The sequence below is a fragment of the Epinephelus lanceolatus genome, chromosome 17 (genome assembly GCF_041903045.1).
Source record: "Epinephelus lanceolatus isolate andai-2023 chromosome 17, ASM4190304v1, whole genome shotgun sequence".
NCBI lineage: Eukaryota > Metazoa > Chordata > Actinopteri > Perciformes > Serranidae > Epinephelus > Epinephelus lanceolatus.
This window is the reverse complement of record NC_135750.1, coordinates 39,551,605-39,570,940: the sequence shown is the minus strand read 5'-3', so window position 1 is coordinate 39,570,940 and position 19,336 is coordinate 39,551,605. Positions and strand designations below refer to the sequence as shown.

Below are 19,336 nucleotides of genomic sequence, written 5' to 3'. Positions count from 1 at the left end.
GAAAATGTAAAACAGAGTTTACTTAGTAGAGTTCAACTTGAATGGGAGGTAATTTGCTTGTTAAACTGTCAGCCCATGACGGGGACAAAGAAGAAGAAACGGGTCAGAACTGGCAACCCTGGAGAGACAGTAGTATGGAGCAGAGCAGCCAACAGTTAGGAGGAAAAAGTACTCAACAGTGAGCCAACAAGAACTGACTGCAAGCATGGGAGCATGCACAGTGGGGGCTTTTGTTTATTGACTGTGAATGACTGGAAAAAAAAAAAAAAACACAAAAAAAAAAACATAACTGCTGTGCCACAAGAACTGTGTAGACAGTTTAGCCCGCCCAGCCTGGACTTTCACTTGCTAGCTGTTAGCTTGCTTAGCAGTTGAGTTTATGTTGGTCCGTGGATCAAGAGAGGACAACGCTACATCAGAAGACACACAGCATTGCAGGAGTCATCCTTGGACATTGTGGGGTTTTTTGGCATCAGCCTTTGGATTTAAAACTGCTTTCTGTGAAGGACCCTGTTGGGCAGCGGCCTCTGGATTTACTGCAGTCAGGACAGTGCTGTGTCGTAAGTTACTCGACTCTGAACGCACGGATTCACTCCTCTGTGAACGTCTATGCAGTATGTACACTGGTGCTCAGACCAATGGGAACACATCTGTGGGCCCAATTGTTTTATAGTTCAATATGTATTAATACACTGAAATGACAAACTAATTTGGGTCTCTGATTACTTTATGGTGGTTGTGAATATTACCTTCACAGAGTGGTATCAGCTTTTCATACAATACTGTCAGTCCTTTTGCACCAGAAAGTTAGTATCATAAGCACTGAAGACATGTTATCTTTGGTTGACGGTCCTTTCATTTTTATTTGCAAGCATGCCAGATTTATATGTTCTGCTTTGTTACTCTAGTGGTAATTAATGCAGTATGAGCCAAATGTGAAAGGGTTACTCCTCTGTTTATGTGTTTTAATTTTTGTCATTTATATTCTTCATACATTCATGTATCACACCTTTATATCTTTCAGATATGTCGTTATGTTACCAGTGATGTGCCAATATTATTGTGCATCCCTAAAAGGAATTCATAAATTACTTTGGCCTTCCAGAAGATATAAGTTCTCACCTTAATAAGATTATGAGCCATGGTTGGGGTGATGTTTACACAGCGAGAAAAACAGTCTCTGGCCTCGGACACTTTGCCTTCACGTAGTAGCTGTCGGCCTCTCTGAAGGTTGACTTCTCTGCGACTGAAAGATGCGTGAATGAAACAGAATGGCACTCAGAGTGAAATCTTAAATCAGATATTAAAACAAAATGAGAACTACAGAAAGATAATTTGTTCTAAAACTAAAAGTTATGTTTATATATAAACCTACAAAAAGACAGCTGTCTAGAGATAATGATGCTATGGCACCACTGTGTAGGAGCAAAGAGAAAAGTAGACCAAACACAGACACAGCCCAGCTTCCTTGTTAAGGATAACGACAAGGTTTTGGATGTCTTTTTGTCTGTAACATTAAGTACACTGCTCAAAAAAATAAAGGGAACACTTAAACAACACAATGTAACTCCAAGTCAATCACACTTCTGTGAAATCAAACTGTCCACTTAAGAAGCAACACTGATTGACAATCAATTTCACATGCTGTTGTGCAAATGGAATAGACAACAGGTGGAAATTATAGGCAATTAGCAAGACACCCCCAATAAAGGAGTGGTTCTGCAGGTGGTGACCACAGACCACTTCTCAGTTCCTATGCTTTCTGGCTGATGTTTTGGTCACTTTTGAATGCTGGCGGTGCTTTCACTCTAGTGGTAGCATGAGACGGAGTCTACAACCCACACAAGTGGCTCAGGTAGTGCAGCTCATCCAGGATGGCACATCAATGCGAGCTGTGGCAAGAAGGTTTGCTGTGTCTGTCAGCGTAGTGTCCAGAGCATGGAGGCGCTACCAGGAGACAGGCCAGTACATCAGGAGACGTGGAGGAGGCCGTAGGAGGGCAACAACCCAGCAGCAGGACCGCTACCTCCGCCTTTGTGCAAGGAGGAACAGGAGGAGCACTGCCAGAGCCCTGCAAAATGACCTCCAGCAGGCCACAAATGTGCATGTGTCTGCTCAAACGGTCAGAAACAGACTCCATGAGGGTGGTATGAGGGCCCGACGTCCACAGGTGGAGGTTGTGCTTACAGCCCAACACCGTGCAGGACGTTTGGCATTTGCCAGAGAACACCAAGATTGGCAAATTCGCCACTGGCGCCCTGTGCTCTTCACAGATGAAAGCAGGTTCACACTGAGCACATGTGACAGATGTGACAGAGTCTGGAGACGCCGCGGAGAACGTTCTGCTGCCTGCAACATCCTCCAGCATGACCGGTTTGGCAGTGGGTCAGTAATGGTATGGGGTGGCATTTCTTTGGGGCGCCGCACAGCCCTCCATGTGCTCACCAGAGGTAGCCTGACTGCCATTAGGTACAGAGATGAGATCCTCAGACCCATTGTGAGACCATATGCTGGTGCGGTTGGCCCTGGGTTCCTCCTAATGCAAGACAATGCTAGACCTCATGTGGCTGGAGTGTGTCAGCACTTCCTGCAAGACGAAGGCATTGATGCTATGGACTGGCCCGCCCGTTCCCCAGACCTGAATCCAATTGAGCACATCTGGGACATCATGTCTCGCTCCATCCACCAACGCCACGTTGCACCACAGACTGTCCAGGAGTTGGCGGATGCTTTAGTCCAGGTCTGGGAGGAGATCCCTCAGGAGACCATCCGCCACCTCATCAGGAGCATGCCCAGGCGTTGTAGGGAGGTCATACAGGCACGTGGAGGCCACACACACTACTGAGCCTCATTTTGACTTGTTTTAAGGACATTACATCAAAGTTGTATCAGCCTGTAGTGTGTTTTTCCACTTTAATTTTGAGTGTGACTCCAAATCCAGACCTCCATGGGTTAATAAATTTGATTTCCATTGATAATTTTTGTGTGATTTTGTTGTCAGCACATTCAACTATGTAAAGAACAAAGTATTTAATAAGAATTTTTCATTCATTCAGATCTGGGATGTGTTATTTTAGTGTTCCCTTTATTTTTTTGAGCAGTGTATATATTGGTGGAGGGGTTGTTTGGTCTTACCTGTCAACAGGTCTGTACATTCCTTTCTGCACCTTCACACATAAACAATGTTGCTCTGTTGCGGTTTTGGAATGCAGTCCTTCAAATAAAGCAATCTTTGTCTGAGCGTGTGTGTCATCAGGTATGAAAAACAATGGACTGTGTTTTGTACAGGCCAGCAGTTCGTCTCAGAAACTCTGGATCATATCAGAGTTCCATTTTCTGTTATGATCACATTTCTTTCTTCAGACAGGATTCCCTGTCAAGCTTGTTTCTGTTTGAGAGATGGTGCAATTCCAATCTACGCTCTCTCCTTTCTCAACTCTGGCCTCAGTATTTAGTAGTTTTCAACCAAATAAGCCCTTTCCAGATATGTTAGCTACTTGTTTCCTCTCCTGAATACAGTATTGGTAAGTTGTGTGAAAAACCCAACCTTACTGGCACTCACTGGATCTTCCCCAGTGTCTTCACATATCTGATCTGGCGTAGCAACTAACAATTATATTTGATTAATTAGGAGTTCAAGTTTTTCTTCAGAAGTGTTTGTACAAATTCTCATGAGATGGTACATCGTAAACACATGACACTTTGCCAAATGATTGGAAGTGTGACCAAATGCTGCCCAAAACGTATGACCCCAATGAGTCTGATGCTGGTACTGTAATTGACATAAAAAAAATATCAGTTTTGGAAAGGCCATGGTCCTCACATTGTTAATCAGGCTGACTTTAAATTTGACATACAAGTTCAGCTCAATGTGCTCTACAAAAGCCTCAAGAACCTTTGAAGCCTGCCTGACTAGATTTTCCACCATTTTTAAATTTTTGAAAGACACGTTTTTGACATCTGTCTCAAGCTTATCAAAAGTTATCAAAAGCTTTTGATATCTTATTTCATTTTGAAGAAACGGACCAATGGGCCGTGGCTCCGCACATAAATAGCTCTAACTCCAGTATATGGGGTCAGATCAGTCTCATAATGAATGAACTCATGCAAGGTTTCTTACGAATACACATGCTCTGGTTCGCAGTTGTATTTGAGACTCACTAATGCACACCATCTGTTTCGCAAATGCACATGCTCTGGTTCACAAATAAAATTTTTATGCAAACTTGTAACATAAATTCGGAAATGCACACGCTCTGCTTCACAAATATTATTTTGAGGCACACTTGTAATATAAATTCACAGATCATGCGAATCGCTGAATGTGCATTTACAAACTGCATCTCATTTGTGAACCTCTCTACATTTGTGAGAGAAATCTGTGTGGTGAATTTTGAGACTCCCCTGATGTCGCAGGTCAATGAACGTCACCATTGGCTGATAAATCTGTCAATCAAATTCATGATTCTGATTGACAGATTCATCAGTTAATCAGGTGTGTTCGCTTTCAGCCAATCGTATGGCTCCTTACATTTTCTCCACACTTTTAAACCAGTCGCAGAGCTACTGAGCTACTGTTTGCAGTGTTCAATCAAGACGCGCTAAACTGAAACGGTGGAAGAGACATGGATCAATCTCAACCTGTAAGTAACGCATTTTTCTTATTATCCCCTCGTAAATCATGCAGTGTTGTTGAATTATAATGAGTTGAAGCGTTCTGCTTAGCCAAGTAACGTGTTTGAATGAACATAAACTATGAATACACCCTATATAAGGAGCCATACGATTGGCTGAAAGTGAACACACCTGATTAACTGATGAATCTGTCAATCAGAATCATGAATTTGATTGACAGATTTATCAGCCAATGGTGACGTTCATTGACCTGCGACATCAGGGGAGTCTCAAAATTCACCACACAGATTTCTTTCACAAATGTAGAGAGGTTCACAAATGAGAAGCAGTTTGTAAATGCACATTCAGCAATTCGCATGATCTCTGAATTTATATTCCAAGTGTGCCTCAAAATATTTGTGAAGCAGCGCATGTGCATTTCTGAATTTATATTACAAGTTTGCATGAAAATTATATTTGTGAACCAGAGCGTGTGCATTGAGAAACAGATTGTGTGCATTAGTGAGTCCAAAATACAACTGTGAACCAGAGTGTGTGCATTTGCGAAACAGATCATGTGCATTTCCGAATTTATATTACAAGTTTGCATAAACATTATATTTGTGAACCAGAGCGTGTGCATTGCGAAACAGATTGTGTGCATTAGTGAGTCCAAAATACAACTGTGAACCAGAGCATGTGCATTCGTGAAAAACCCTGCGCGAGTTCATTCATTATGAGACTGATCTGACCCCATATCATTACCATTTGGCCAATCATCAGGAAACTTACAGGATATGTCCACATTAGTACCTGACACATACCATAAAGTTTCATTCAATATGATCTCAAGGGGGCGCCATAAATGCAAAACTTGAGCATGGTATAACACATGAAAGGAAACTGTCCAATCACTACAAAATCGCAGGATTTGTTTTATTACAACGTTGAACCATGTGTGTAAAATTATTTCAAAAATATCAATAGGGGACGCCATCAATTCCAAATAAATGCAATCGCCTGGTGCAAAATTTGGCCATAAATCAAAGACAGTTTGTCCAAACGTCACCAGACTGGATGGATATTTTTAATTATGCTATTAAAGCACATCCCCAAATTGTTTCTGAAAATGACCAATAATAAATAAATAACAAATAATAAATACATTTAAAAAAAAAAATGAATTGTTATCTTTAATGTAGGTGTTGTACGCTGTCAAAGGTCTTGATTCTTGCAACTTTTAGCCAGCCATGGTGGCTTGAACCCCGAAATCACCACTTGAGGCTAAAACTGGTCAGTTATTTTTTAGATTAATCCCTTAATGGTTTGCTCCTTAAAATGTCCAAAAATAATATTATGTTGCCCTCAGTATATGTGCTGTGATACACCTTGGCAGTTAGACAAACTCCTTCCTGACATCACAACTCTGGAGACAGTTGTCCATTGTCCACAGGTTTATTGACGTAGGAAAGAGTAAAACTAAAACACACAGAAGGCATAATGAATAAAAATAAATTGCTTTGCTTTTAATCACTACTTTTACATATTTATTGCTTTATTTACCAACATATGTTCCTGTAAACCATTGTATTTTAACACATTTTAACGTATCATCAACTATTTATTCACATTTATTTGCATTTATTGTCTCATATGAATTTTAACAACAGTCATAGCGGAGTAGTCATTAACTATAATGACTCAATAGACTTTCTGCATAAAACTTCCCAAAACTAGACATTGTTACAAAAAATAATCATCTGCAATCATTAATAACAATAAAACAAATCAATACATACCAACGATGCCATCAAAGGGCATAAGATGTAGGCAGACTCAACTGGATAGGAAAACTAACAAAAAAACAGTGGCTCAGAGCCATGCTTCTCCTCACTTCCTGATTATAAGTCACCTGACATGTTACATGTATTTCCTGTTTCAAAATAAAACGTACAACATAAAGATTTGACAATTGTAACAAAACACTCCCCGCCTGGCGTGGATACACGCCACTCAATAAATCCTACATAGTCCACTTCACTGGGCCTCTGGGGGGAGAAGAAGCACTACCTCAGAAACAGGCCTAAGAAAGAGTTTAGTCACTCCTGTTCGTGTGACCTTGACCTCAACCTTTCGCACCTTCCCGTCTTTGCTGAGAAAGGTATGCGTTACCAGACCAAGAGGCCATTCATTCCTTGGTATTTGGCTGTCCTTGAGGAGAACAACACTTCCTGGATTGATGTTCGGGTGAGTGGACTGCCACTTCTTGCATGCCTGTAGTGTTGGGAGGAATTGCTTTCGCCACCTGTCCCAGAAGGTGTTGGACAGGTGCTGGACCTGCCGCCACTGGTGCTTGTAGAGGTCTGAGACTCCAAAATCTCCAGTAGGAGCAGAAAGGACATTTACTTTTTGAGTGAGAAGAGCAGCTGGGGTGAGTATAAATGAGTCCTTAGAGTCAGTTGTCACAGGAACAAGAGGCCTGCCATTTATAATGGCCGCCACTTCTGCCATGAAAGTCACCAGCACCTCATGGATTTGTCCTTCAGCTGAAGGAACATAGAGTCTAAGATTCTCCTTGCAAGACCAATCATTCTCTCCCATGTACCGCCAAAATGAGAGGCGTGCGGAGGGTTAAAGGTCCAAGAGCAACCTTGACCTGACAGGTAAGTCTTCACAGTTGCGTCATCAATGTTTGAGGGTATCTTCAACTCCTTGCAGGCACCAACAAAGTTGGTGCCACGGTCCGAGCGGATGTGTTTGACAGGACCACGCACAGCCAAAAAGTGCCTAAGCACACTGACGAAGCTTGATGTGTCAAGGGATTCTATGACTTCAATATGAACTGCTCTTACACTCATACACGTGAAGATTACAGCCCATTGTTTACTGTGTGAATGGCCTCCTCTTGTTCTACGTAAAGAAACACTCCAAGGGCCGAACACATCAAGTCCGACATTTGTAAAGGGAGGTTCTGTTGAGAGACGATCCACTGGAAGATTGGCCATCTTTTGAATTGTAAGTGGGGCTCTAAGCCTTCTGCAGGTTATACACTGGTGGATGATGATGCTCACTTTGTGCTTGCCACCAACTATCCAAAAGCCGGCTGTACGTACAGCTCCTTCTGTAAACGGACGGCCTTCGTGATGGATTTGTTCGTGGTGGTGCATGATGAGTAAGGTTGCAACCTGATGTGTGCCAGAAAAAAATCACTGGAGTCTTTTCACTCTGGTCAAGGTTTGCATTGTGGAGGCGGCCTCCAACTCTCAGAAGGCTGTGTGCATCAATGAAAGGATCCAGATTTTTGAGAGGACTACTTTTGGGGATCTGCTCATCTGTTTTTGGATACATTTGATCTCTTGACTGTAGACTTCCTCCTGTACAGCTTGAATGATGGTGTGCGACGCTTGACCAAACTCCTCAACAGTGTATCCTGTTTTGCAGTGATGCCAGCCCTTACACGGGCTGTTCTTCTTCAAGGTCGTGTTGAAAAGACGGGCTATGTGTATGAGGCAAGTAATTGCCCGAGTTAGAGACTTCCAGGATGAGAACTTTGAGAATCGTTGCGAACCAAGCTGCTTGGACGTTGTTGTAGTACTCAAAGTGGACACTAGAGGGTGAATGTCTGGGTCTGAACCTGGGTCTACAAGCTCATAGGTGCTCTCCAAGGCACATGTCTCTGGCGTGTACAGAGATTTGGGTCCACTCAGCCAGTTTGTGTCGTTCAAATGGCCTGCAGTAACAAAATGTGTAGCATGGTCTGCAGGGTTCTGTTCTGCTGACACGTAGCGCCACTGATCTGGGCCAGAGGACCTTCGGATACGTAAAACCCGGTTACTTACATAAACATAAAAGCGCCTGGTTTCATTAAAAATATAGCCCAGGACCACTTTGCTGTCTGAGTGGAAGGTTGTAGCATCAAGCTGAAGGTCTAGTTCTGCCAAAATTAAGTCTGCTAACTCCACTGCAAGCACTGCTGCACAAAGTTCCAGTCTCAGAATTGTCTGCTCAGGACGGGGGGTCAGCTTGGCTTTGCCCATTACAAATCCCACATGGTTATTTCCAGCAGAGTCAGTTAATTTTAGGTATGCCACAGCGGCGATAACCTTCACTGATGCATCAGAAAAGACGGTCAATTCCCTTCTGACAGCTGCTGAGGGTGAAGTTGTAGTGTAGGCTCTGGGAATAGAAAGCTGGGACAGTTCTTTCAAAGAAGCTCTCCAAGTTGTCCATGCTTCCTCCATTTCTTTGGCAAAGGCGAGTCCCAGTCACTGTTCTCAACAGTGAGTTCTCTCAGGATAGCCTTGCCTTGTATTGTCACTGGAGCTACAAATCCCAAAGGATCATAGAGGCTATTGATTGTGAACAAGACACCCCGTCGGGTGTAGGGTTTTACCTCATCAGAGACACTGAAGTGGAAGCCGTTGGTCTGAAGGTCCTAATTAATTCCAAGACTACGCTGCATTGGCAGCGCATCTGCATTGAGGTCTAGGTCTTTAAGGTCCCTTGCACGATCTTCGGCTGGAAAGGCCTCCATGACCTCCTTGTTGTTTGCTGCGATTTTGTGCAGCCTTAGGTTTGATTTGGAGAGAACATCCTGTGTCTTTTTTAGCAGGTTGACCGCAGCTTCAACTGTGGGCAGGGACTTCAACCCATCGTCTACATAGAAGTCACGCATCACGAAGCGTTGAACATCAAGGTCGATGTGGAGCTCACTGATCTGAACAGACTGGTGCAGTCCATGAATAGCCACTGCGGGCAACGGGCTATTTCCAAAGACGTGGACCGTCATTCGATACTCCACAATGTCTTTGGAGAGGTCGTTATCTTGGAACCATAGAAAATGTAGAAAGTTCCTATCATCTTCCCTTACTGAAAAACAATAGAACATCTGTTCTATGTCAGCTGTAAAGGCAATTGCTTCCTTTCTAAAGCGTATCAGTACACGGAGCAGTGTGTTGTTCAAATCAGGCCCAGTCAACAGCACGTCGTTGAACGACACACCGTTGTAAGGGGCGCTGGAATCGAAGACCACTCGAATTTGTTTTGGTTTTCTTGGATGGTAGACACCAAATATTGGTAAGTACCACCATTCTTCATCCTCACTGAGAGGAGGGGCTAACTTGGCATGACCATTCTTGAACATCTTGTCCATGAAAACGAGAAAGTGGTCTTTCATTTCAGGCTTTCTTTCAAAGTTGCGCCTGAGGGACTTGAGATGGTTCAATGTCTGTGGCCCGTTATTAGGGAGCTGTTGATGTGGGCATTCAAAGGGTAATGGAGCTACCCAACTGTTGTTTGCATCTTTTGTTAGTCCTTCTTTCATTATTTTCATGAAGGAAACGTCCTGAATAGATGGAGCCATGCTGTTGTCGTCTTTGGTCTGCTTGAAGATGTTATGTCCTAGGCTGTCAACACCACAGTTTGATATCTCCTCAGGATGTGTTTGGAGGTGGTTTGTGATCTGAGTCTCACTGTATTTTTCCTTTACATGGAACACGTTAGGACACGGGTCAAAGAGAGTAAGGCGACCCGTTCTGTGGTGTTCGTGTAGAAGGCGCTGACTGTCGGCGGTTTGTGAACGCTGCCTAAACATACATTTCCCACGATGACCCATCCCAGATCCAACTTCTGAGCATAAGGTAGGTTGTGTGGGCCATTCACCTGTTCGCGGACCTTATGCACTCTCATAATATCCCAACCTAAGAGAAACATAATTGGGGCCTGTGGGTCGATATCTGGGATGAGGTGTGCAACTGACTTTCGGTGTGCGTGATGAAAAGCCGCATTGGGAGTTGGAATCTCATCTCTGTTATTTGGTATGTCATCACATTCTATGAGGCTAGGTAGTGGGATGCTGACAGCCCCATCCAGAGATTCCACAATATAGCCACTAGCCCTTCTTCCTGTTGTTTCCTTTACTCCAGCACGTTTTCAATGAGTAAGGAGCCCTTGGACTTTGGTCATTGAAGACTTTGAAGAACTGTGAGCGAACTAGTGATCTGTTGCTCTGCTCGTCCAAAATTACATACATCTTCACTGCTTTGTCAGCATGGTCAGCTGGATATACTTTCACAAGGGATATTTTAGAGCAAGATCAGTCCGTCACATCCCCGCCACAGACATCTGTGCATTTGGTGGTGACATGGGGTTGTGGAGAGATATCCTCCTCCCCGCCATGCTCTGGAGCCGAGTCCGTTCCTTCAACCCAGGGTGCAGGTCCAGGGTGAAGCGCTGTGTGGTGTTTCCTCGCTGTATCGAGGAAAGAGAGGCCAGGTAGGTCTCCTTTGAGTTTGACTGACTCTAGTTCCATTAAAAGATCACTCAACTTTGTTAGTTTAGAATAATCTCGGTTTGTTATTTTTGGAAAGGCGTCGATACGTTTGAACAGAGCATCTTCTATCACTTCTGCTGAGCCATAAGATTGTTCAAGTCTGTCCCATACCATAGCCATAGCCTGCTGGATAATTGATCTGTATTGCTCTTATGTGTTGGACGTGTTCTGCTGATTCTTTGCCGAGCCACTTAAACAGAAGATCCATTTCTTCACTCGGTGTCAAGTCTAAACTTCTGGTTGCGTTCTGAAAAGAACATTTCCAGGCTCTGTAGTTTTGAGGTCTGTCACTGAATTGAAGTAGGCCTGTAGCCACAAGCTCACGACGAGCAAAGTATCTCACGAAGTTGCTAATGTTGGAGTTGTCATTATTGGAGTTTGAAGATAAGGGATATGATTTAAGAGCAGGATGACCTCTGTCATTTTGAGGTCCTAGACCATGCTTAGGAGTGTCATTGTGGTTGTCAAACCGAACATTGCGTGTCCCATCAACCTTTTCATCTTCATAAATGTAAAGCTGCTGTGAAGTGAGGCGGGTTGGTTGAGAAGCTGCATTGTGGCCATGTGTATGAAGGGAAGTGGTATTGACTTGGGCTGGCTGGAAAGAGTTGGCTTCAGATTTGATAGTTGGAGTTCTGTAGCCAGGGCTTGGCTCTCTTTTTGTAATGACACCATCATCAGGCTGCGGAGCGTCTGTGTTTTGTGATTTGACTTGGTCGATCACATATTGTTCTGTGCGTTGTGCAGCTTCTAAAGAACTGGAGTCCAAATTTAACATGCAACTATGTCTTTCACTATTTGCATCTACCGCAGCTTCAAGGGCTTCAGCTTCAGCTACAGCTGCAGCTGTCTCTTTTTTATAATTGAGCATTTCCATCGAGGCTTCTAGCTTAGCTTTTTCTAGCTTTAGGTTCATTTCCTCTTCGGCGTAGGACATGCGTGCCTTTGCTGCCTCTGCTCTCGCTCTTGCTTTGGCTGCAGCGGACCCCGTTGATGATGCACTTGAGTGCGCAGTAGAACACGTAGCTCGGGACCGCGTCTTTAATGAAGTTGCTTTCTCGGACATGGCGTTATCTGACATACCTCTGTTTAAACACCACTGTGATGATCATCCACTGGCTGCGTGTGATGACGTTGTTGGTAGCGTCTGTCAGCTTGCTGCGTCATCTTGCCCGCTAGAAAGTCGTTGTTTTACTATGCTGCCCTCAGTATATGTGCTGTGATACACCTTGGCAGTTAGACAAACTCCTTCCTGACATCACAACTCTGGAGACAGTTGTCCATTGTCCACAGGTTTATTGACGTAAGAAAGAGTAAAACTAAAACACACAGAAGGCATAATGAATAAAAATAAATTGCTTTGTTTTTAATCGCTACTTTTACGTATTTATTGCTTTATTTACCAACATATGTTCCTGTAAACCATTGTATTTTAACGTATCATTAACTATTTATTCACATTTATTTGCATTTATTGTCTAATATGAATTTTAACAACAGTCATAGCAGAGTAGTCATTAACTATAATGACTCAATAGACTTTCTGCATAAAACTTCTCAAAACTAGACATTGTTACAAAAAATAATCATCTGCAATCATTAATAACAATAAAACAAATCAATACATACCAATGATGCCATCAAAGGGCATAAGATGCAGGCAGACTCAACTGGATAGGAAAACTAACAAAAAAACAGTGGCTCAGAGCCATGCTTCTCCTCACTTCCTGATTATAAGTCACCTGACATGTTACATGTATTTCCTGTTTCAAAATAAAACGTACAACATAAAGATTTGACAATTGTAACAAAACAAATATATAATGTCCATTAGGGCTGTGAAATATATTGGAATTTATCTTCATTGTGATATCAGCATATAGGTATCGCTAAAGACAGCTTGAACTGGGATAAACGGTATATTGCTGTCCATTCCAGGTGACTTTACTAGTTTTGAAAGTATTTCTCATGTCACAGAAACCACTGAGAGTGAAACTTGTGTTTTAGATGTTATGATCATAAGGCAACAAATTCAAATTCCTTGTTGAGCCCAACTAACAATCTAGAACCAGTAAATATTCAGTTTACAGTGATAGAAAACACATAAAGGAGCAAATCCCCATAATTGAGATGCTAGAACCGGATACTGTTTAGTAGTTTTTGCTTAATGAAAGACTTAAAAGGGTTAATAATTACATAAGAAATTTCTGGTGATGAACTAAGCGATTAATTAACCAACAGTATCAGCACTAATGCCAGCAGAAGGTATGCAGTGTCTTTCTCTCTACTTTGTCGTTACATGAATTGACTGCCTGACTTGAGCTCAGTTTTACAATTCAGTGTTTCTTTACTGCTTTGTCAGTGTCATGTAAAAAAAAAATGTGGCATCACATTAAATAGCACCAATTGCAGTTTTAATACTTGATTTTGCTGACAGAACATTCCCTGTAGTGTGCACAAGGCTTGGTCAGTATAACGAGATTATTGTTCAACACAATATTGGTCGGTCATTATGAAGTGTCCACAATAACAGAACAATATTCAATTATGCAACCTCTGTGAATTTTGCGTTATATTCAGTTTCCGTCTCTTTTCTCTTTCATTGTCTACAGGGTTTCCACAAATTTTGTGGACAAAATTTTAAAAACCATGACTTTTCAGGGACCAAAATATTTTTTCTCTTGCCCCACTTGCTGGGTGTTTAAACATCAGTATATCAGTATTTATTTTTTCTCGCTTCTCTTTTTTTTCTCTGTTTCTGATAACTGAAGGGAAGCTGCTGATGGCTTCTGAAATTTATATTTCTAAGTCAATTATTTTTTTCTTTCTCTCATATTTGATTGCAAGCAGCAGAAGACTTGAAATTTAATTTAAAGCTACTCTTACTCATCTTGCATTTCACACAGCACTTAGAAAAAATTTGAACATCCACAACTCCCGCCTCCCTCCAAAGTCCCATCCCCCTCCTCCTGCAACTCCACCTCCCTTCAAAGGGAGACTCCCCCTTCCTCCATTACGTCCTCATTACGTCTATGATAGATGTAGGCATTGGCAAGGTAACGTTAGATACACAGAAGAGGAGAGCGAGTGTAACATTACAACCAAGACAGTCAAGCGCAACCCTAGAGTTGTAAAACTCAACCGGGTGTTACGCGAGCGGTTACATCAGTCCAGTTGCAAGCCTCCACGTGGGGAAGTCAGACAGGACATTCGGTCCAAATGCAATGATTGGTTGGAGTTTTCTTAGAACCATATAACAATGCTATAATTCTGAGTTTTTATCTCGGGTGGAATTCACTTACATTTTAATGTGCCATCAGCTTATTAATAGCATTTTAAGCTAAACAAAGAAAAGCGTAAAATTTTGAGAAAGGTAAGAGTTGCTTTAATTCTACTTCTCGTTTAAAGCCCCTACAAGGAACTTTCATTTTGAGTTGATTTTGGTGACCCTGTGGACAAAATCGGTAGTGTTTTGCTGGAATGAAGCCTACATTTCCCATGAGCTCTAGCGCGTATTGTGGTAAAGACGCTTACCTGGCTCGCGCATGTGTTTGTTTTTGGGGATGAATGAAACAACAAGACGGGAAAACTTTGCCCCCACTCCTATCGGGGATCCCAGCTCACCTCTGCCGCACCCCAGCTCCACCTCTCCGGCGTAAGCGCCACCGCCGCCGGGATAAACGCAGCGGTCGGCTGGTAGGGCTGAAGGCCTGTTTGGTGAGCACTTCCACGGCTTCTTGGACTGAGTATGGAGTGATGCCTCGCCTCTTTATTTCTCGGCCCTCGCTGGACCCTGTCATCGCCTGGCTGGTTCCTGTCGTCGGCCCGGATGAGGTGTTCCAGCCCCGCGGCCCCTGCTCTCCTCGTCCCCGCTGGCGCGGGGTGAATCTGAGCAACCTGCGGCCTCTGTGTGTGGCTCCCCAGACAGCTAACGCCGTGTACCCACCGGCTCCTGCCAGGATTGGGCTGGTAAATGCTAGATCGCTAGCGAACAAAACGTTTATCCTCAAGGATTTCCTGACTTCCTGAGGATTGGATTTTCTCTGTATGACTGAGACGTGGCTGACTGTTTGTGAGTCCAGTGCTTTCACAGTACTTTTACCTGATGATTGCTGCTATTTTAATTCCCCGCGGACATCGGGTCAAGGAGGAGGAATAGCGACTATTTATAAGAGTCACTATATATGTAAGCAGCTAGGTAAGATGACGTGTGCCGTCTGAGTGCCGTAAATCGTTTCGTCCTGGAAGCGACCTGGGGCAGACCCGGAGACAGTTTCCTAAAGGTATGGATGTACACTATATAGAAATAGCTTATCTTCACACCGATGGTCTCATTTGCTGTTGTAGGTCATGCACAGACATCAGCAGAAATGAGAGACTTTTGCATATCCAGTTAAAAGTTCCTTGTAGTGGCTTTAAGTAACTGAATACAAGTTACAGGTGGCCCATTTTTTTCTTTTTCTCTCATCCTGATAACTGAGCATAGGCTTTAGATGGCCTCTGAATTTACTATTCATTTTTTTCTATTTTATTTCTTTCTTTTAAATTTTAATTTATTTATTTATTTATTTTAAAGACTGAATACAGGCTACAGTCAGCCTATTAGAGCACTATTGATTGTTGTTTTTGGGTATACAAGCACTAACATTAGAAGGGAAGCAAAGTACATCACAGTTAAGTGCTGGTGTATAGTATTTCCTGCTTCTCATCTGTCTTCAAAGCTGAGTTTAGGACAAGTATGTAAGTATCTGTTTAATGATGTCAGCTAAGACATCTGTTACAGTTCAAATATGTGCTGTTTTTCTGTCCTTTTCTTTCTTTTTTTTATTCTTTATAGGAAGAACTCTGTATGTAATCTTGTATTGTGACGGGGAGTTTGTTGTTGATACCTTGCTCCATGCTACTCACTCCATTTGGCTGACTTAACATGTTATCACTCCAAAGTCGGATATTAAAGTTTATGTTGAATGGCTGATACAGGTCAGAGATATAAGCTGGGATCCATGAGATTTGCAAGCTGGAATGTCAAGGGTCTTGGTGGACCAATCAAACGAGCCATTTGCACATCTTAAGACTATGAAAACAGAAACTGCTTATCTTCAGGAAACCCACCTTTATGCGACCACACTAGACTGCGCAAGCCCTGGATTGGAAAGGTTTTCCACTCTAGCGTCAACACCAGCTCAAGAGGTACAGCCATTTTACTGCACAGACAGCTACAGTTTTCGCCAGGACAAATCATTGCAGACCCTAACGGCCGTTTTATTATTGTTGTGAGCTTACTGTTCCAAACCCCGGCCATTCTGGTCTCTGTCTATGCCCCCAACTGGTTGCCCACAGCTAGTTGTCCCCCAAATTTATGTCTTTTCTTATTCTCTTTAAATCCATGCCTGGATTCACACCACCTTATGTTGGGTGGACACCTCAATTTAGCCATTAACCCTACCCTTGACAAATCAGATCCTAAAAATCTAACCCCATCTAATATAGCTAGAGCTCTTATCACAGTTATGGATCAGATTAGCGGTGTGGATGCGTGGCATTTCCACCACCCAACAACGAAGGAGTTTTCATTCTACTCGCATATTCATCAGACCCACTCCCGCATTGATTACTTCTTTTGAGATAAAGTAGTCCTTCCTTGAATATTCCACATTAGTCATCTCAGATCACACCCCCTTCTTTTAGATTTGGTATTGGTTCCTAAATGTGAAATAGTGTTGCACGGTAGACCGCGGTACTAAAATACCATGATACATATGATACCATAATGTTGGAGTACCGTAGTACTACGGTACCTCACGGAACCACTACTGTGAGATAAGTTAAAAGTCCAATCACAAGAGGGTGAGTGTCCATGCGCCGTCCAATAACGACGCGCTGGCCACCTGGCACTCAATATGCTGCTGCAGTGGTTTGTTTTCCAGTGACATGTCAGGTATTAGCTGAGCTATTGAGTATCTTTGAGCAGCAAAAGTTATTATTTATTTATTTTTACTTGTAGGCTAGATTTGTTTATATATGCTACAGTGATTTGTTTTCCACAGAGCTCTACGGTGCGAGCATTTTACTCACATTTGCAACTAAAAATAATTTTGTGCGAGCAAAAGAAATCTTTCAGGAGCACACTGTGCGAATACAGATTTCAACCAGCAGCAGAAACGAAAGACGAATCCTGCCGGTTGTGGGTTGAACGGGGGTCACGGACACAGACAGGAATACGTATTCCTGTCAAATACGGCGGCCAGAGTGCTCCGCGGCGCAAGATAATGATTTACCGGCGCCCGAGAAGCCCGGCTCCAGGTCCAATAAGTCTCCGTTGGTGTCATGACTGCCCAGAAATACCTGAACAGCTGAGCCGTGGCGGCACACAGGTATGTGACATGAGGAGAAACGAGCCATTCACATTCTCTCTTTGTGGCAGGTAACGGTCCACAAAGGGACTGTTCTTAATTTATCATAGGAGGAGGGTGGCTGGTTGATTTTTATTTTATTTATTTATTTTATTTTGATCCCACCATGTTAATCACATATTGATGCTGTATTTGAAGTATGAATAAGTCAATAAGTAATTTATTCCACTGAAATATCATTGATGTATTATAGAAAAGTGATTCATCTTTTTATAAATGACAAAAGGCACATCTGCCTAATTTTTGCCATGGTATCGTGATACTATTCAGAATCGTGATACTTTCACGGCTTGGTACCGTGACAACACTAATGTGAAAAGCATCCAAACTGGAGATTGAACACTAGTTTATTATCTTCAAAAAAAAATTTCAATTTTATTTCTGAAAAGATTTCCATCTTTATTCAAAAAATAAATCTGATTCAATCTCTCCTTCCAGCTATGGACTTTTAAAGCAGTAATACGTGGGGAGATCATTTCTTATCATGCTAGTGTACGCAAGCAGGAAAAACAAAGGCAACAGGAGCTAGTGGAAGCTATTCTGCAAATTGACAGAGAGCACTCCTCTTCTTCGAGTCCCAGTCTTCGGACGGAGAGACTCAATTCCAAACCAAATTTGATCTTATATCCACAAATAAAGTAGAGCTCCTTCTAAGGCCCACAAAGAGTACCTACTATGAATATGGCGACAAAGCCAGTCAGCTGTTAGCACTGCAACTTAAGCGCCAATCTGCCTCTCGATTCATTACAAAGCCCACAAACTGTAGTTACAGACCCAATTGAGATAAATAAGGCTTTTGCTCTCTATTACACCAATCTTTACAAGTCAGAAGCCCCATCTGAAAATTCTTCAATGAATAAATTCTTAGACAACTTAGATTTCCCTACAATCGATGAAACAACCAAAACTAAGTTAGATGCCCCACTCTGTCTGGAAGAGGTTTCGGCCACCCTTAATTTAATGCAGAATGGCAGGGCACCAGGCCCAGGCGGCTCCCCGGCAGAATTTTTAAAGAAATTTTCTGATGGGCTAGCTCTGTTGTTACTGGATATGTTCAATGATTCTTTGAAGCATGGAAGTTTTTATTTATCCTTAACTCAAGCATCAATTTCACTAATTCCAAAGAAAAATAAAGACCTAGAACAATGTAGCAGTTGGAGACCAGTCAGTTTACTCAACTCTGACATTCAATTGTTGGTTTAGATCCTTGCTAGCCGTCTTGACCCCTGCCTACCAAGTATTATTTCTGGTGACCAAACCGGTTTCATAAAGGGCTGACAGCTATCCTCTAATATTCGTCGCCTGCTCCATATAATATTTTCTAAATCAAACACACAGGACGCTGAAATGGTCATTACTATGGATGCGGAGAAAGCATTTGACCACGTGGAGTGGGGTTATTTATTTTCAGTTCTAAACAGATTTGGCTTTGGGCAACGATACATTTCATTTCACCCCTACTGCTAGTGTGACTACTAACTCAACTTAGTCTGAACTTTTCCCCTCAACACGTGGCTGCCGCCAAGGCTATACCTATACTGTTCGCTGTTGCAATTGAACCACTTTCTATTGCTCTTAGGAGCTCTCCACTTTTCACCGGTATTTACAAAGACGGGATTGCACACAGGGTCTCGCTTTACGCCGATGACCTCTTACTTTATGTCTCAAACCCTATGGCTTGCATCAATAATACTCTTGACGTTTTACAAACATTTGCTGATGAGTTTACACTAGTCCAACCATCCGTTGTTTGTATAGCCTACATTCCGATCGTACAGTAACAAATTGTTTTCTAAAACTTGCCAAAGTTGCTGACTTCATCTTCCACTTCGTTGTAAGTGTGGGTCGGGGCTCCCTTGGAATCTAGGGCGGATTTTAAGTGTTGGAAACCACTTCCACTTAGGGCTGGGCGATATGACGATATATATCATCTGGACGATAGAAAATGTATTTTGTCTAATATGAAGCTCTATCGTTT

At 42.5% G+C, this 19,336-nt stretch overlaps 1 protein-coding gene across 1 annotated transcript in view; it reads right to left on the bottom strand.

Moving 5' to 3' along the window:
* Positions 1–19,336, bottom strand: part of exo1 (exonuclease 1) — a 73,687-nt gene that overhangs the window by 34,139 nt on the left and 20,212 nt on the right. Inside the window, exon 4 of the mRNA XM_033614085.2 lies at positions 1,123–1,246. Coding sequence (XP_033469976.1) covers positions 1,123–1,246 — 124 coding nt within the window. The remainder of the gene's footprint in view (positions 1–1,122; positions 1,247–19,336) is intronic.